Source organism: Phoxinus phoxinus (genome assembly GCF_949152265.1).
Source record: "Phoxinus phoxinus genome assembly, chromosome: 17".
In the NCBI taxonomy this organism is placed as follows: Eukaryota; Metazoa; Chordata; class Actinopteri; order Cypriniformes; family Leuciscidae; genus Phoxinus; species Phoxinus phoxinus.
This window is the reverse complement of record NC_136892.1, coordinates 11,361,298-11,376,016: the sequence shown is the minus strand read 5'-3', so window position 1 is coordinate 11,376,016 and position 14,719 is coordinate 11,361,298. Positions and strand designations below refer to the sequence as shown.

General features: G+C 34.9%; 2 protein-coding genes across 6 annotated transcripts in view; one reads left to right on the top strand and one right to left on the bottom strand.

The window, feature by feature from the left end:
• lipia (lipase, member Ia) overlaps positions 1–4,457 on the bottom strand; it is a 14,145-nt gene extending 9,688 nt beyond the window's left edge. The window contains exons 1-3 of one of the 5 annotated variants that reach the window (XM_079585122.1): positions 4,217–4,457; positions 2,123–2,321; positions 397–460 (exon numbers count right to left, since the gene is read on the bottom strand). In XM_079585122.1, coding sequence (XP_079441248.1) covers positions 397–460; positions 2,123–2,146 — 88 coding nt within the window. In that variant the 5' untranslated portion in view covers positions 2,147–2,321; positions 4,217–4,457. Of the gene's footprint in view, positions 1–396; positions 461–2,122; positions 2,322–2,829; positions 3,186–3,384; positions 3,724–4,216 lie in introns of those variants that run through there. The other 4 variants (XM_079585123.1, XM_079585125.1, XM_079585124.1 and 1 more) reach the window with 4 other exon arrangements.
• Positions 3,280–14,719, top strand: part of tmprss15 (transmembrane serine protease 15) — a 23,997-nt gene continuing 12,557 nt past the window's right edge. Inside the window, exons 1-11 of the mRNA XM_079585953.1 lie at positions 3,280–3,509; positions 4,220–4,376; positions 4,452–4,515; positions 4,769–4,865; positions 8,323–8,478; positions 8,608–8,670; positions 10,184–10,229; positions 10,791–10,930; positions 12,297–12,364; positions 13,915–14,063; positions 14,143–14,163. Of these exons, the coding sequence (XP_079442079.1) occupies positions 3,414–3,509; positions 4,220–4,376; positions 4,452–4,515; positions 4,769–4,865; positions 8,323–8,478; positions 8,608–8,670; positions 10,184–10,229; positions 10,791–10,930; positions 12,297–12,364; positions 13,915–14,063; positions 14,143–14,163 (1,057 nt within the window). The 5' untranslated portion in view covers positions 3,280–3,413. The remainder of the gene's footprint in view (positions 3,510–4,219; positions 4,377–4,451; positions 4,516–4,768; positions 4,866–8,322; positions 8,479–8,607; positions 8,671–10,183; positions 10,230–10,790; positions 10,931–12,296; positions 12,365–13,914; positions 14,064–14,142; positions 14,164–14,719) is intronic.

Here is a 14,719-nt window from a genome sequence, read left to right as displayed (position 1 = left end):
CCATCAATATATACTATGGTCCTACTTTTAAGAGAGACAACCGAAAGGAAAACAATGTAGTCTACAAATAGCATTCTTTTTACATTTACACTTAAAAGCAGACGGAAATGAGTGGGAAAAGGTGTGCACGTATGTTTTGGTATTTACATGAAGAGTGGGAATAATGTTACAGTACGTCTGTGAAGCCCACGCATGGAATCAAACATTTCAAGAGAACTTATAAAGTAACACCCATCACAATGAGACAGCATTGGCTGTGAGTAATATAGAAACTGTATTTTCTCTCTCACAGCTGACTGTCTCATGGTGTTTTAGGCCACTATGGTTAACCACGCTGAAGTTTGCCCATTTAGAAGAATGTGATTATAAAACTAAAACCGTTTGTTTCAACATTACCTCTGAAAGTGTCAAACAACATCAGCGTCACATATAAGTGCCCCCAAAAGAACGTCCTGTAGAACTGCAAAAGAGACAAAAGCATGACACAAACCTCAGATAAAGTGTTGTAATATAAAGGCGGATTTCACACTGTTCTCATCTAGCAAAGTTTTTTCTCACTTTAAAGTGGCGGAAGTGCTGCAAACTTCTTTTGCTTTCTTATTACTTGCTAGCCATATAAAACGATTTCGCATTTTTTATGAAAAGCCACGCATCACGTATTTTCCACATGAGGAAACCATAAGTTTCCAGTGACCCCAGCACACACTCACATTCAGTTTCAATGAAACTCATTATTATTGTGCAATACGGTCTCTAATTTTCTTTTATAGTATCATTGATATACTAGTTTTTGTTCATTAGATTTTATTTTTCTAATTTAATTGTACAGGTTTAGTAATTATGTTTTTTATGCATTTTTTCCCCCATTTGTATTAGCTTTTTTTAATAGTTTTTATTAGGTTCTCGTTCATTTCGTTTTTATTATTTTAGTACTTACTACTTCAGCTTAAAATGAATGAAAATGAAAAATGTTGCCTTGACAACTAGCTAAAATATAATATTTTATTTCAAGTAATGAAAATGTTTTATTTATGGCTATATATATTTTTTATTTTATTTAATTTTTAGGGGTTCAACAATATATCATGTTATATCACAATACAAAAATGCAACAATATGTATTGTGTATAGTTTACCCAAAAGAAAAAATACTGTAAAAATTCTAGTTTTCAGAGTTTTAGTGTCAGTACTACATTAAACTACTATTTATAATGTTGAATATAAAGTATAATAATGCAATGGAGGAATATTTGTGGGTCCTGATAATGCCAAATTATTTTACCAGTAAAAAGTGGCCTACATTATTTTAAATATATCTAGTCAGTGACAGAGTACAAGCATGTTTGTCTAAAATAATTCTGTATTTTCAGTTTCAGAATCATGAATATTTTTATTCTGATGTCACCATTGTCCTTTACTTTGGGTTACCAGCACCAAATCCATGCCTATTCATTTACACCCACAATGTAATATCAAATTTAGCATTTTAAAATCAACAGTAACATTTTTTTTTTTACCTTTTATCATATGTCTTGAAGTATCGTGAGTTCAGTATCGTTATATGTATCGAACCGTGACATGAGGATATCGTTACACCCCTAATATATATATATTGCATTAACATTAACATTTTAAAATGCAGGAAGGTTTGAGTGAGCAACAGGTTTAGGTGCTTAAGGAATACAAAATATACAAAACATCATTAGCTCAGCATTAAAACCATATATAAGTCAATGAAAAACCCCACCATTGAGCAATGAACGAAACCAAACAGTCTCTGTGTTTTGAAGTCATTGTGAGTGTGCACGTTTTATAGACTACTACACCTAAAGCTAAAAAGAAGACAAACTGGTTTTAACCTTTTGTCATTGGGAGAGTATAAGAATCTGCTTTCCAAACAAACAGAACAAAATCACACATTAACATACACATTAACTGTGTTCCCAGTTAAAATAATTGTACAGTACATGAAATAATATGCAAACCAGTCTGACACACCACTAATGTAAACAGTCACACAAACATATCCATGTACTCATGTCACCAACACAGTCTATTCAAACAAACAGCAACTACTATCTGCACCATGGAATATTTGACATGAAATGAGGAGACATCTTACCATGTTGGAGGAGTATCCAGACATTTATGTCTGACAACGTCAGGGTTGCTGATACTTCATTTGAAGACACCAGGAAATAGTAAGGTGACACACTGGCTGAGCTACTCCTCCTTGACTTTAACTGCTCCACCCACCATCCTACAAACATCCACCTACAGGTGGCACATTCCTGAAATCTGATCCTGATTGTCTGTCGGACCTGTTGAGAAGAAACGCAGGACTCGACAAGAAGCTTGAAAAAAAGCAGGGATTTTACAACTTTTAAAATCGTTTCGAGGCACAGATGGACTGCATGCACATATTATTATTTTTACATTGGTTGACCAATATAACTTTGGAAACCTATCTTTAATCAATCAACATTTATTTACACAGCCCTTTACAACACTCAAGGTGAACCAAAGTGCTTTCCAAAACAAAAAGAAAAAAGTATGCCACAAAGAAAACACAAAATGCCACAACAACTGCTATTAATTAAAAGCCAGTCTAAATAAATAAGTTTTTAGCTTAGCCTTAAAAAGGCCCAAATCAGTGATTTTACCGTAAATCAGCAAGTAGCTTGTTCCTACAAGTAGGCTATATATTATATACTTTAATATATAATAGTTAATAAAATGTACATATAATTAATTATATAATGCACTATTATAAGTAGTGTAATAGGGATAGTTCACCCAAAAATGACTTTTCTGTCATCACTTACTCACCCTCAAGTCGGTCCAAACGTGTATGAATTTCTTTCTTCTGCTGAACACAAAGATATTTTGAAGAATGTACAACTAAACAGTTGTAGGGCACCATTGACGTCCATAGTATGGGGGAAAAAATACTTTGAAAGTCCACCAACTGTTTGGTTACCCATAATCTTCTAAATATCTACTATTGTGTTTCAGAGGAAGACATAATTAACATTTTTGGGTGTACTGTCCCTTTAAGTTCGCACACACAGGTAACTTAGAGTAACTGCAGGTGTCGTTTGAAAAGTGTGCTTGTGCTATCTTTACCATGCCACTTTCAAAACTGATGTTTTGTTACCGTCTGCAATGACTTATAACCAATGATCTATATAGATATATATATATATCTTATATCCTACTTTTTGTCCAGATATTTGAGGGGCGATATCGCCATCTAGTGGCTTACTGTAGTACTGCGGTGTCGCAATTCAGTTATTCATTACGACAAACCAAACACCATCCTTATAAAAAGAGTGCATGACTGTCTAAAATCAACCGAAAAAAATATACAAAATTAAATCTAACATTTCAAACCCTTAAAATCGCTTTAGAGAATGTTTGACAGGGACAGAGATCTCGACAAGACCATCCTCGTGGGAAACATCCACAGCTGTGTGACGGAGGAGATTCTCTTCGAGTTGTTTCTGCAGGTGAGCTGATCCAGGCCATCATCATTCACCTGTTCAGAGTCTTGCGAACGTTATTTATTTATGCAATGCGCAAATGATTCTTGTCTTCTTGTCAAATCGGTTATTGCATCCCATATTTCTTGGGTACGTTTGCTATCGTTTAGAGCAGAGGTTTCAGTCTTTTAGACTCCAAAGATCATCCTCGTGTGACTGAGATCCTAAAATTGAAAAGGCTTTTGTTCTATCTTTTAACACCAAATTTATTCACTGATATTATAAATCTAAAATGAGTCTCTATTAAGTTACATTATATTTATTTTTCCTACTCCCAGTAATATACTGTTAAATGTATTATTTATTTATTAATTTATTGAATTTTAATCAGTTATATATATAATTTAATTTAATCTACTTAATATTAAACTAATATTTTTTTTTTATTCATTAATTTATATCTTATTATTAAACCTAAAATCTTATCAATAAACTTTTAAAGACCGATATCTGTTTGAGACATTAGAACATTCATTCATTCATTAATTTAAATGGTCATTTATTGTATGGTTATTTGATTATTATTAATATTAGAATTGTAAACGTATTATGATTGTTGGTCATTTATTTATTTATTATTTATTTATTTTAAGAATTTTGATGTTGTTGTTGTGTGAAATTAGACATTTTGTTTTCATACACTTTTCCCCCCCCTTCATATATGATTCACTCACCAGGCTGGGCCGGTAAACAAGGTGCATATATTCCGAGATGTACAGCAGGCTCCTTATGGATGTGTTTATTATAAGCACGCTGAAGCTGTCCCGTATGCAGTTGAACTTCTCAATGGAATCTGGCTCTATGGGCAGCCAATCAAGTTACAATGTAAAATTGGTGGGTAACTAAAATCAGTGTTGAGTTGAAGGCAGACTTGTTATCAACAGAATGCTTGTGCTTTGTTATTTTTAGGTGGCCATTATCACAGAAATCACATGCTTGCATACCACATGGAGAATGGACTGATAGCAAACAGGTGTGTCAGATTACAAAAAAAGGTACAGTTTCATGCACTTTTGTCAGTGTTGTTGTTTATGGCAGAGTTTGGCATTATGGGTATTAAAAAAGGGCTGTTTTTTTTAAACTCCCTTTTGCTGAGATAACAGCCCTGAGTGTTAGATAAGTGATATTTAGCATGTTGAAATGTTGTGTTTTAATTGTTTTTAACTGTGCGACATTTATTGCAATTTCGCATACTCTGTTATTTCCCTTCAACGTTTTCCATACAGTGCTGATGCTGTGCACCAGGACAATATGCTTTTGAATTTAAATGGCAGTCCAGGTGTGGAGAACCGTTCTAATGAAGCATATGGCTGGAGTGACATGGTAACATACACAAAGAGAAAAATATAATCATCATGTTTCTTCCTTAAAGGTAGGGTAGGCAATTTTCGGAGAGGCTAGCAATAGCAAGCTAGCTTTGAAAGCATGAGATCCCACCCTCCCTTCAGAGCGTCCCCAAAGCCACGCCTCCTTCAAAACACATGAACGCGTACAGCAGCGTCTGCAAAGCATCACAAGACGAGAGACTAAGTTTAACCACCTCATGTCGTGAAGCACATAACATTACAATAATAATGAACATAAACAACTTAAAGGAGCATTTCACCCGTGGGAACATTAATCTTTATTGAAAGTGGGTCATATATGTAGTCGAAATGTAAAATAATTTTAGAATTTGGTGCCTTCTTGACCGAGAAAAGACAGAAAGTAACTTTAGGGCGTGTTTGTATGAAAGACAACAGCTCCCATAATGCACCACATTGCAAAGCTCCGCAAGCCACTCCCACAAATCCAGAACGGCGCGTATATATGTGGTATCCGCCTATCAGAGAAATCACTCTTCCGTCTACAAAGCTAGCTAACCACCAGAGCTTGAAATTAATTTCACACAAACATTAAAGTTAGTTGGTGAACTCATTAGTGAATTACTCCTCGTTTGTATTTCTTTCGAAATGGTGAATTATTGCATGGTACCGGGATGTTCAGTCAGAACATATGCGGTGCGGAACTAGGATGGTTCACAAGCGTCCGTGCCCTCGTCTGATTCAGAGATTTCGTCCAGGACAAATTGGCATCGTTTAAATTCTTTGCAGCAGACGGACTCTATCTCTGTGTCCGTGTGCGCACAGGCACCACCAGTCCGCCCCAGCTCGAGCCAGTCCGGGCCGGCGCCTCCTGTTCCTCCATCCGCCTCAGCTGTTCTTCGCTATATTGCGGCTCGTAAAAGTAGCCACGAACTATCGAAATCCTCTTCTTCCGTATCATATTGAGTAAGTTACCTTCCGCCATTGTCGTAACTTCACATCTGGCTCCACAGCGCCTGTTAGCCTAGCTTCCAAACAAGATGGAGGATATTGCTTTTCGTTTCAGAAAGTGAAGTCCCACCCACTGATCTGTAATAGGTCTGTAGCGTGAGTGGGTCCCTCCCCCTGGATAAATGAGGAACGAGTGTTTGTAGTCTCAACCCCTCTACAAAGATATTTGACTTCCTGCTTCGAATGATGCAAAATGACGATTTTTACATCATTATAAGCAGGAACTGCAACACTGAAATCCTTATTTTTCCCTTCTCAGGGGAAAATGAGGGAATAATGCATGACCATTCAAAAATATGACTGGGTTTCTAACGATACAAAGCTTAATGCAAATGGGTGAAGTGTCCCTTTAAAGGGATAGTTCACTTTGAAATTAATTTTTGATATGTTTTAGCTTACCTCAAGGGCATCCAAGATGTAGGTGTCTTTGTTTCCACAGTATTTTCAATTTTGATAGTTTTAGGTCAAACCGTTCTTGTCTGACAGTCATATCATGCAGGTCTATGGGGTCCACCTCAAAGAGCATGCACAGAGAAGTCCAAATTAAACATGATTTAATTACTAATATGACTTGATTTAATGACTTTAATAACGAGCGGTTTGTGTGAGAAAACGAACAGTATTTATATTGTTTTTACCTCTTGTAACACAGCCACGTCCAAGTGATCTGAGGGTGTGAGCGCTTCCTTTTGTGTGACGTGTACGCAGACTGGTGCATAGATATATATACACTAGATGTCACATTAAATGCATTCGTTCCAATGAACTGCCGTAGCCAAGGCGACATCTAGTGTATACATCTATGCACCAGTCTGCGCACACGTCACACACCAGGATGCGCTCGCGCCCTCAGATCACTTGGATGTGGCTGTGTTACAAGAGTTAAAAACTATATAAATACTGTTAGTTTTCTCACATAAACCGCTCGTTTCGTGTCTTAGGCCATCACTGTGTACTTACATTTATGAGTCATTAAATCATGTTTAATTTGGACTTCTCTGTGCATGCTCTTTAAGGTGGACCCCATAGACCTGCATGATATGACTGTCAGACAAGAACGGTTTGACCTAAAAATATCAAAATTGAAAATACTGTGGAAACAAAGACACCTACATCTTGGATGCCCTTGAGGTAAGCTAAAACATATCAAAAATTTATTTCAAAGTGAACTATCCCTTTAAAGAGCACTGAGCTGTACCACCTGACTGCTGCAGATTCATTTCGCCGTTGATAGTGTTTCCATTGAAATGCACAATTTAGAGTTATGGCAGGAAAACGGCAAAAGCTTGTTGTTTTGGTTCAGGAGGAACTGTAGAAGGTGGCTGCTGTTTCTCTGCATAAAATGAAACGCGCTGATGCAGGTTATGTCTGGGCGAGCAGGTGCGCGGAGGTATGGAAATGCATACGCTGACAGGCAGGTAGGCCATCGAATTCAATGATTGGACAACCTACACCTTTCCACAGACGATATATACAGTATACATATAAATTTAGACCACTTAAAGTGATAGTTCACCCAAAAATGAAAATTACCCCGTGATTTACTCACCCTCAAGCCATCCTAGGTGTATATGACATTCTTCTTTTCAGACGAATACAATCGGAGATATATTAAAGAATGTCCTGGCTGTGAATGGCCGGCTTCTGTTTTGAAGTCATAAATGTGCCCCACACTGCTCCGGGGGGTTAATAAAGGCCTTCTAAAGCGAAGCCATTTGTGTAAGAAAAATATCCATATTTAAAACTTTATCAACTCAAATAACTAGCTTCCGACAGACGGTCGTACGCATCGATTTACGGCGAAAGACTAGTAACATTTGACCTGACGCATGACGCATTGAAGCGCAGAGGATAGAGCAAAACAAAACGCCAGTCACGAATTAGAAGTCTAAAACGAGATTTTTTTACAGAGAAATGTGGGAGGAGCTTGAGTTTGTTCCCCAGCCCTGTTTGTTTGAACCGCGAGAGTTTCAACGTTTCAAGCTTACGTTACTCCTACATTTACGTCGTACATCGTCAAGTGTTACTCTTTTGGCCGAGTCTGCCGGAAGCTAGTTATTTTAGTCAATAAAGTTTAAAATGTGGATATTTTTCTTACACGAACGCATCGCTTCACTTCAGAAGGCCTTTATTAACCCAAGAGCAGTGTGGAGCACTTTTATGATAAATAGATGCTCTTTGATGGACTTAAAAACAGTATAAGTCCTTTGATGGACTTATAACTCCGATTGTATTCGTCCGAAAGTTAGGTGAGTAAATCATGGGCTAATTTAAATTTTTGGGTGAACTATCCCTACTTAGTGATTGCTCTCAGGATGTGAAGAGACTTTTAACCAGCATAACCAAAAATGTCTCTGGAACAAATCACCTACCCTGCCTTTAAATCTACAAATAGAGCTTTACAAGAGCACACTTGAGAAGATAATATGAAAATGCCTCCGGGTGTTGTATTCTTTGTATCTTAGGTGTACAGCAGGCCTCTGGATGTGTGTCCTCCAGTTGTGTGGTACTGTCCACCCCTCCAGCAGTGGATGAACTCTGGATACCCTCCTTGGACGTCCCGTCTGGATGAGAATCTGTTGCTCTATAGGTCAGCCAGCACCAGAGAAGGTTGTGCAAATGTAAGTTTGGAGGGGAAACGTAGGGAGGGAAATGCTATAAAATGCGACCCTAACAGCAAAAACGAGTGCAAATCTTATTTTACAGGCTCAGTTTAAACGTAAAATTCCAGATAAACGTTTCATTTTCAGAGACAACAATTCAGCGGACGCCTCCTGACACCTCTTGCACAAAAAAACCCACCATATATTCCAGTGAGTGCTTTTGGTAGCTCTGATTCAGACTGTAAGCTGTAAATCATTTATATCGGAGTGTGAATGCTCTAATAAAGCCATCTAAATGCACCTTACTGTTTCTTGAAACGTTGAAACTGAAATGTTTGTGTTTGTGACTTGCTGATAAACTTCATCTCGTGTTCACCTCCAGTAGGACTTTGCATCTCGTGCAGTTGCAAAATCAAATGAGGAATATCATTATGATTGATTGGTCATTAGCATTTTTACAATGACATATTTAGTGGCGGGTATAAAACGTGACGTAAAATGTCATATATTATATTGGATGATAATTTATGGCCATTTCTAAGGGCAACTTTAATCGTTCACTCTTATTACCTTGAAAAGTCTGTTGTGGGTTAGACAGTGAAAGCCTCTCCTTCTCTTGAATTGAACTGGTATGATAAGATGCAATAACTATTAACTTTAGACTTTAGACTTAAGGAGATTTTTATTCACCAAGTACAAGAATACAATGTTGGTTCTGGTGTCGTCATTAATTAAGAAGAAGTGTACAAACATAACAAAAACCTTGAGATATGTGTGAATAATTGATACTTCTAATCAGCAATTATGCAGTACATGGATTAAAAACATTGAAATGTTGCAAAAGATTTCCATTTCCAATAAATCCTGTTCTTTTGAACTTTCAATTAATCAAAGAATCCTGAAAACTGTTTTATATAATAATAATAATAATTTTGCAAAAATGTAAATATTTATAAATGTTTCTTGACTGGAGTTATGATGCTGAAAATAAATTACATTTGAAAATGCATTCAAATAGAAAGTGGTTATTTTAAATTGTATTTCTAATTCACAATATTACAATTTCACTGTATTTGTAAACAAATTTGTGTCAGAAACATTAAAACAAATTACAGACCCCAAACTTTTGAACGATAGTGTAATTTTTTTTACAATAAAATAATTATTAATAATAATAAAAAAATAAAAAAATATATATTTGCTTGAACTGTGTATACACATTCTTTAAAAAGTCAAAAACAGTAATATTGTCAATTATTAGTATTGTTTGAAATCATATATATATATATATATATATATATATATATATATATATATATATATATATATATATATATATATATAACATTTATAATTTCAAACAATACTATTTCAAACTAATAATAATTGACAATATTACTGTTTTTGACTTTTTAAATAATAAAACCTTTTTCTTAATTCATAATAAAATCAAATAATAGCATTATAATAAAGTTCTTAATAAATTGATAAAATAATTAATAAAACATGATATATATATTTAAAGCTCAGGTATTTTAAAAGTATACAAATAATTTCAAACGTACTATTTCAAATGTAATACTTTTTCAAACCATAAGAATTTTTGACTGTATTTTTGAACACTTAAACATTTTTTTTTTTGTATTTTGTCTATTGTGGTGCTTTGTTTATCCCATTTGAAATCTTGCTGTTCTGTTGACGACTTAACCATGTGTTTGTAAAGGAGAAGGTGGTAGGATTCTTCCTGAAGGTTAACATGGAAAGGACAGGTGAGTTTTCACATGCTGATTCTTCCCACTGGAATACATTAGGATTGTGGAAATCTAGAGGTATGATTTGACAGTTTTTGTGAATGATACAAAAGGTCAAAGTGTTTGAACATTATATTTTTGCTTCCAACCTCCGTTTATTTCCGTATTTTCCTGTTTTCTGGAAATGCTGATAAGTTATTGTTCAATAAAGATTTATTGCTAGTTTATATAACAGTGACAAAAGCAAGAAGGTGGGATATTAGAAGCTCTGGAAGCAAGTGTCACATCTGACTTTCCAGTGACATGCTGGAGGTTCATCATCTGAGGAAAAGTGTTTAAGTCTTCGTAAGTCAGTCACTTGTCTATAAAATGTCTAGAAGGCGTTGTCGTTTGTCGTCCACCGAGGTTCTGCTCACAACACTGGTTGTTGTGCTCTTTTGTGTTTGCGTGGGACTAGTTGTTGTAACTTGGCTCGCACTAGACAATAAAGGTATGAGACTATTATCTCCATTTCAGATTAATAATACTGAATACTTACGATGTTCTGTAGTGACCCCTGGTGATTTTTTTTTTTTTAAGCTATAGATGGTGAAGGAGAGGAAACCGGCTCAGAGTTCACTGGGAGATTTGTCATCTCTAATGGAACGGTTTTCACAGAGGAGCTCCTGAACAAAAACAGCGCACAGTTTAAAGCTCTGGCATATGACACTGAGCAGAAGGTGAATTGGCCATTTATTTCATAGCTATTATTCCTGGAAGGTTTAAAAAACAGTTCAAATACAAATGACTCAGCCTCATGTCAGTCCAAACCCTTATGACTTACTTTCAGATGTTAGGCAGAATAACAGCCTCACCATTTACCGTCCACACAATGAAAGTGAGACATTAATTCTGCCTAACATCTGCTTTTCTGTTCCACAGAAGAAAAAGTCATGCCGTTTTCAAATGACATGAGTGTGAGTAAATTTGGTTTCATATATACAGTGCTTAGCATAAGTGAACACACCCATGCTAAAGTTGACTAAAAAGAGGAATAAAATGGCCTTTGGAGTTAAAATAGCCCCACATCATCACATACCCTTCACCATACCTAGAGATTGGCATGGGGTACTTATAAGATCTTATAAGTCTCTCAATGCAGATCAAACAGCTATTAGGCGAACTGAAATAAAACCATGCCAATCTCTAGGTATGGTGAAGGGTGTGTGATGATGTGGGGCTATTTTAATTCCAAAGGCCAAGGGAACTTTATCAGGATCATAGTATCCTGGATCCATGAAGTAACTGGCCTTTAAAAATAAAAATCTGTCTGCCTCTATGGGAATTTAACACAGGGGTGTGCTGACTTATGCACCCTGTATTTTAAGGAAGAACATTTATTTATTTACGATACATTATTCATTCACAAAGAAAATTGGTGTCCTTAAAGGTTGGAGTTTTCCTCATTTGTTTAATTAAGGCATTAAGATCAATTTCCAAAAGATGATTTTTTTATTCCTCTTTTTAGTCAACTTTAGCATGGCTGTGTTCACTTATGCTAAGCACTGTATATATATTAGTGCTGGGCAATCACATCCAAAATAAAAGTTTGTGTTTACATAATATATGTGTGTGTGTGTACTGTGTATAATTATATATACTGTATATAATATATTTAATAAATATTTGCATGTATATACTGTATATATATTTATACATAATTTATATTATATATAAATATTAATATTTTTTATATTGATTACACATTTTTCTTAAATATATACATGCATGTGTATGTATCGAATCAAATTATAATAATATAATATATACAAAATAATTATACAACAGTCAAACAACTGGATTATGAGATAAATCATTATAATGGTTAAAAAAAAGCTATATTATCATTTTTAAACATATCTATGTTATGTGAATCTAAATGCAAATCGAACTTATTTTTCAAAAGCTGCGACTTAATATTTGTATATAGTGTGTTATGTTACATACCATTTCATTCTGTAAGTTATTGGCTGACTAATATGTTTTATCTCAGTATTTTAGTGTGATAAAGCAGATTTTGCGTTCTCTGTGTATTGCTGCTTGCAGATCAGTGAAGCCTACAGTCTTACTTCCCTTAAGGAGCAGTTCAGAAGTTCCCAGGTCAATGAATTCAGGTGAGACTTTATATATTAAAACCCCTAAGCTATAAAGACAGCAATAAAGTTCATAATCTATAATATTATGTGTATGTATTTAGATTCTAGAGACCTCTATGGTGAACTTGATTTCACCAAGTGCGACATGTTCCTGGATCAACATCTACATTCCAATCAACCAATCAGATTTGAGGGACACATTTACAGGCTTAAAACCAGGGTTAGGTGCTTCTACATCAGTGTTATTCGCCTATCATTTCCCTCTGATTGTTGGGAAAAGTTGTGGGTAGGGTTGGGTTTGCTGTTCCAGGATCAATAAAATATGTTTTATGTCAAAATATGTCTTAGTTGGCAAAAACACGGTGACCAGACATTTAGAGATGGAGTTTGAAATCAGGAATATAAATAATTGACAGCGTTTGAGGTTATGAAATACCTGCAAACATGTTATAGGCTAGTCCGTCTATAACATGTCCACCTATTATTCCTCAAATAAATATCTGCGTTTGGCGTATCAAGTATCCCACTCGGTCTAAAATAGTCTGAAATTCTGAATAAAACATTTATCATTCAGGATAGGGCTGTAAACGATTAATCGCGATTAATCACATCCAAAATAAAGGTTTGTGTTTACATAATATATGTGTGTATTGTGTATAATTATTTTGTATATATAAATACACACACATGCATGTATATATTTGCATTTATATACTGCATATATTTTTATATAATTTATATTATATATGCCGTAAATATAACTATTTTATATTTAAAAAAAAATCTTAAATATATACATGCATGTGTATGTATTTATATATACAAAATAATTATACACAGCACACACACATATATTATGTAAACACAAACTTTTATTTTGGATGCGATTAATCGCGATTAATCGTTTACAGCCCTAATTCAGGATAATACAAAAAACATGGTTCGGAAGATGGATTCATGATGTACTCGCTCTTTATATACATTTTGTCAATTGTGAACGAAAAAAAAAGTTACATGGTGTGTGTATATAAAAGTATATGATATATCCCTTAAAGGATATATTCTCTAAAAATATCTTATACACAGGTTTCTTGTATACAAACAAAACCGGATGCGCGCGCATCCAAGAGGCAAGACCGCTATATTTTATGCCGAGTTCTGTAAAAGAACATTGTAATTAACGTAGATTTCGCATTGTTTGTAAATTCTTGTTGACTCAATAATAAACTGCAATTTCAGAGTTGGATCTGTTTGCTTGTGTTTCATTTGCATATTAATATAACATTATGTAAAACGTTAGTTACTTGACTAGAATGAAATTTTCCAACTAAGTTTGCGAATCATAAAAACCTGACATACCCTATGCATTTAGGCTAGTTTACAGCACAACAGCTCCGCGTCATCTCTGCTTCTGCTGGATATAGCCGTAAAGACTGTTGCTTTCTGCCTCTTAGATGCGCGCGCATCTACGTGATGACGTTGCACAGAAACCCATGTATTTTATATAGTTGTGCTTCTCAAGTAGTGTCAAGTTGTAGTGTCTGTTTTTTTTTCTCTCCTGTTCTCAGCGAAGGCAGTGTGGTTGTGCACTTTGACATCCTCTTCCGTGGTGTTCTGGATTCGGAGACGGCGCAGAAGCAGTTAGTAGATGGTTTACAGCGGGGTGAAGGTGGAAATGATGGACTCGTAATTGACGTCAGCAGTGTGCAGGTCTCAGGTGATATCATCAATATCAAGACATATCTAGAGTTTCATAGTTCTGTTGGTTGTAAAAAATGTCTAATATATACCCTCAGATAAACCAACTTCAAACTTTTTATGATTTATATTTTATTGCTGTGTGTGTTATTGCAGTGTGTGCTGTGAGGTCATCATGACATGGTAACAGTGACAGACGTAAATTCTGGTTCTTACAATTGTATTTAATTCATGTTATGAAAAGCTAAAAAAAAAAAGTTTATATGAAATGTAATATTCCATAGTTATAATATCGGCAATATTGGCAATATAATAATAGTCCATGGATTTTTTTTTAATCAACACCAAAATGTTTGGTTAAAATACATTTATATCAATGTATCAGTGAATCTTTACATTTTCACAATTGTTAATCACCTTTGTGCCATTTTAAATGGTCCTTCAAGTGTGACAAATGAATTTGACAGAATTCAAATGTGACAAATTCCATGTAGTCTCTTAATTATTTTGAGCTTTTTGAAGCTGCATGCATAAAAGATTATGGAAGCTTGTTTCTGTCATTGACTAAAAAATGAAAAAAAGGTAATTGCGGCTTTTCCATCTCATAATTCTGACTGTTCTTCTTGCAATTGTTAGATATAAACTAACAATTGCTAGTTAGAAATCAGACATTTT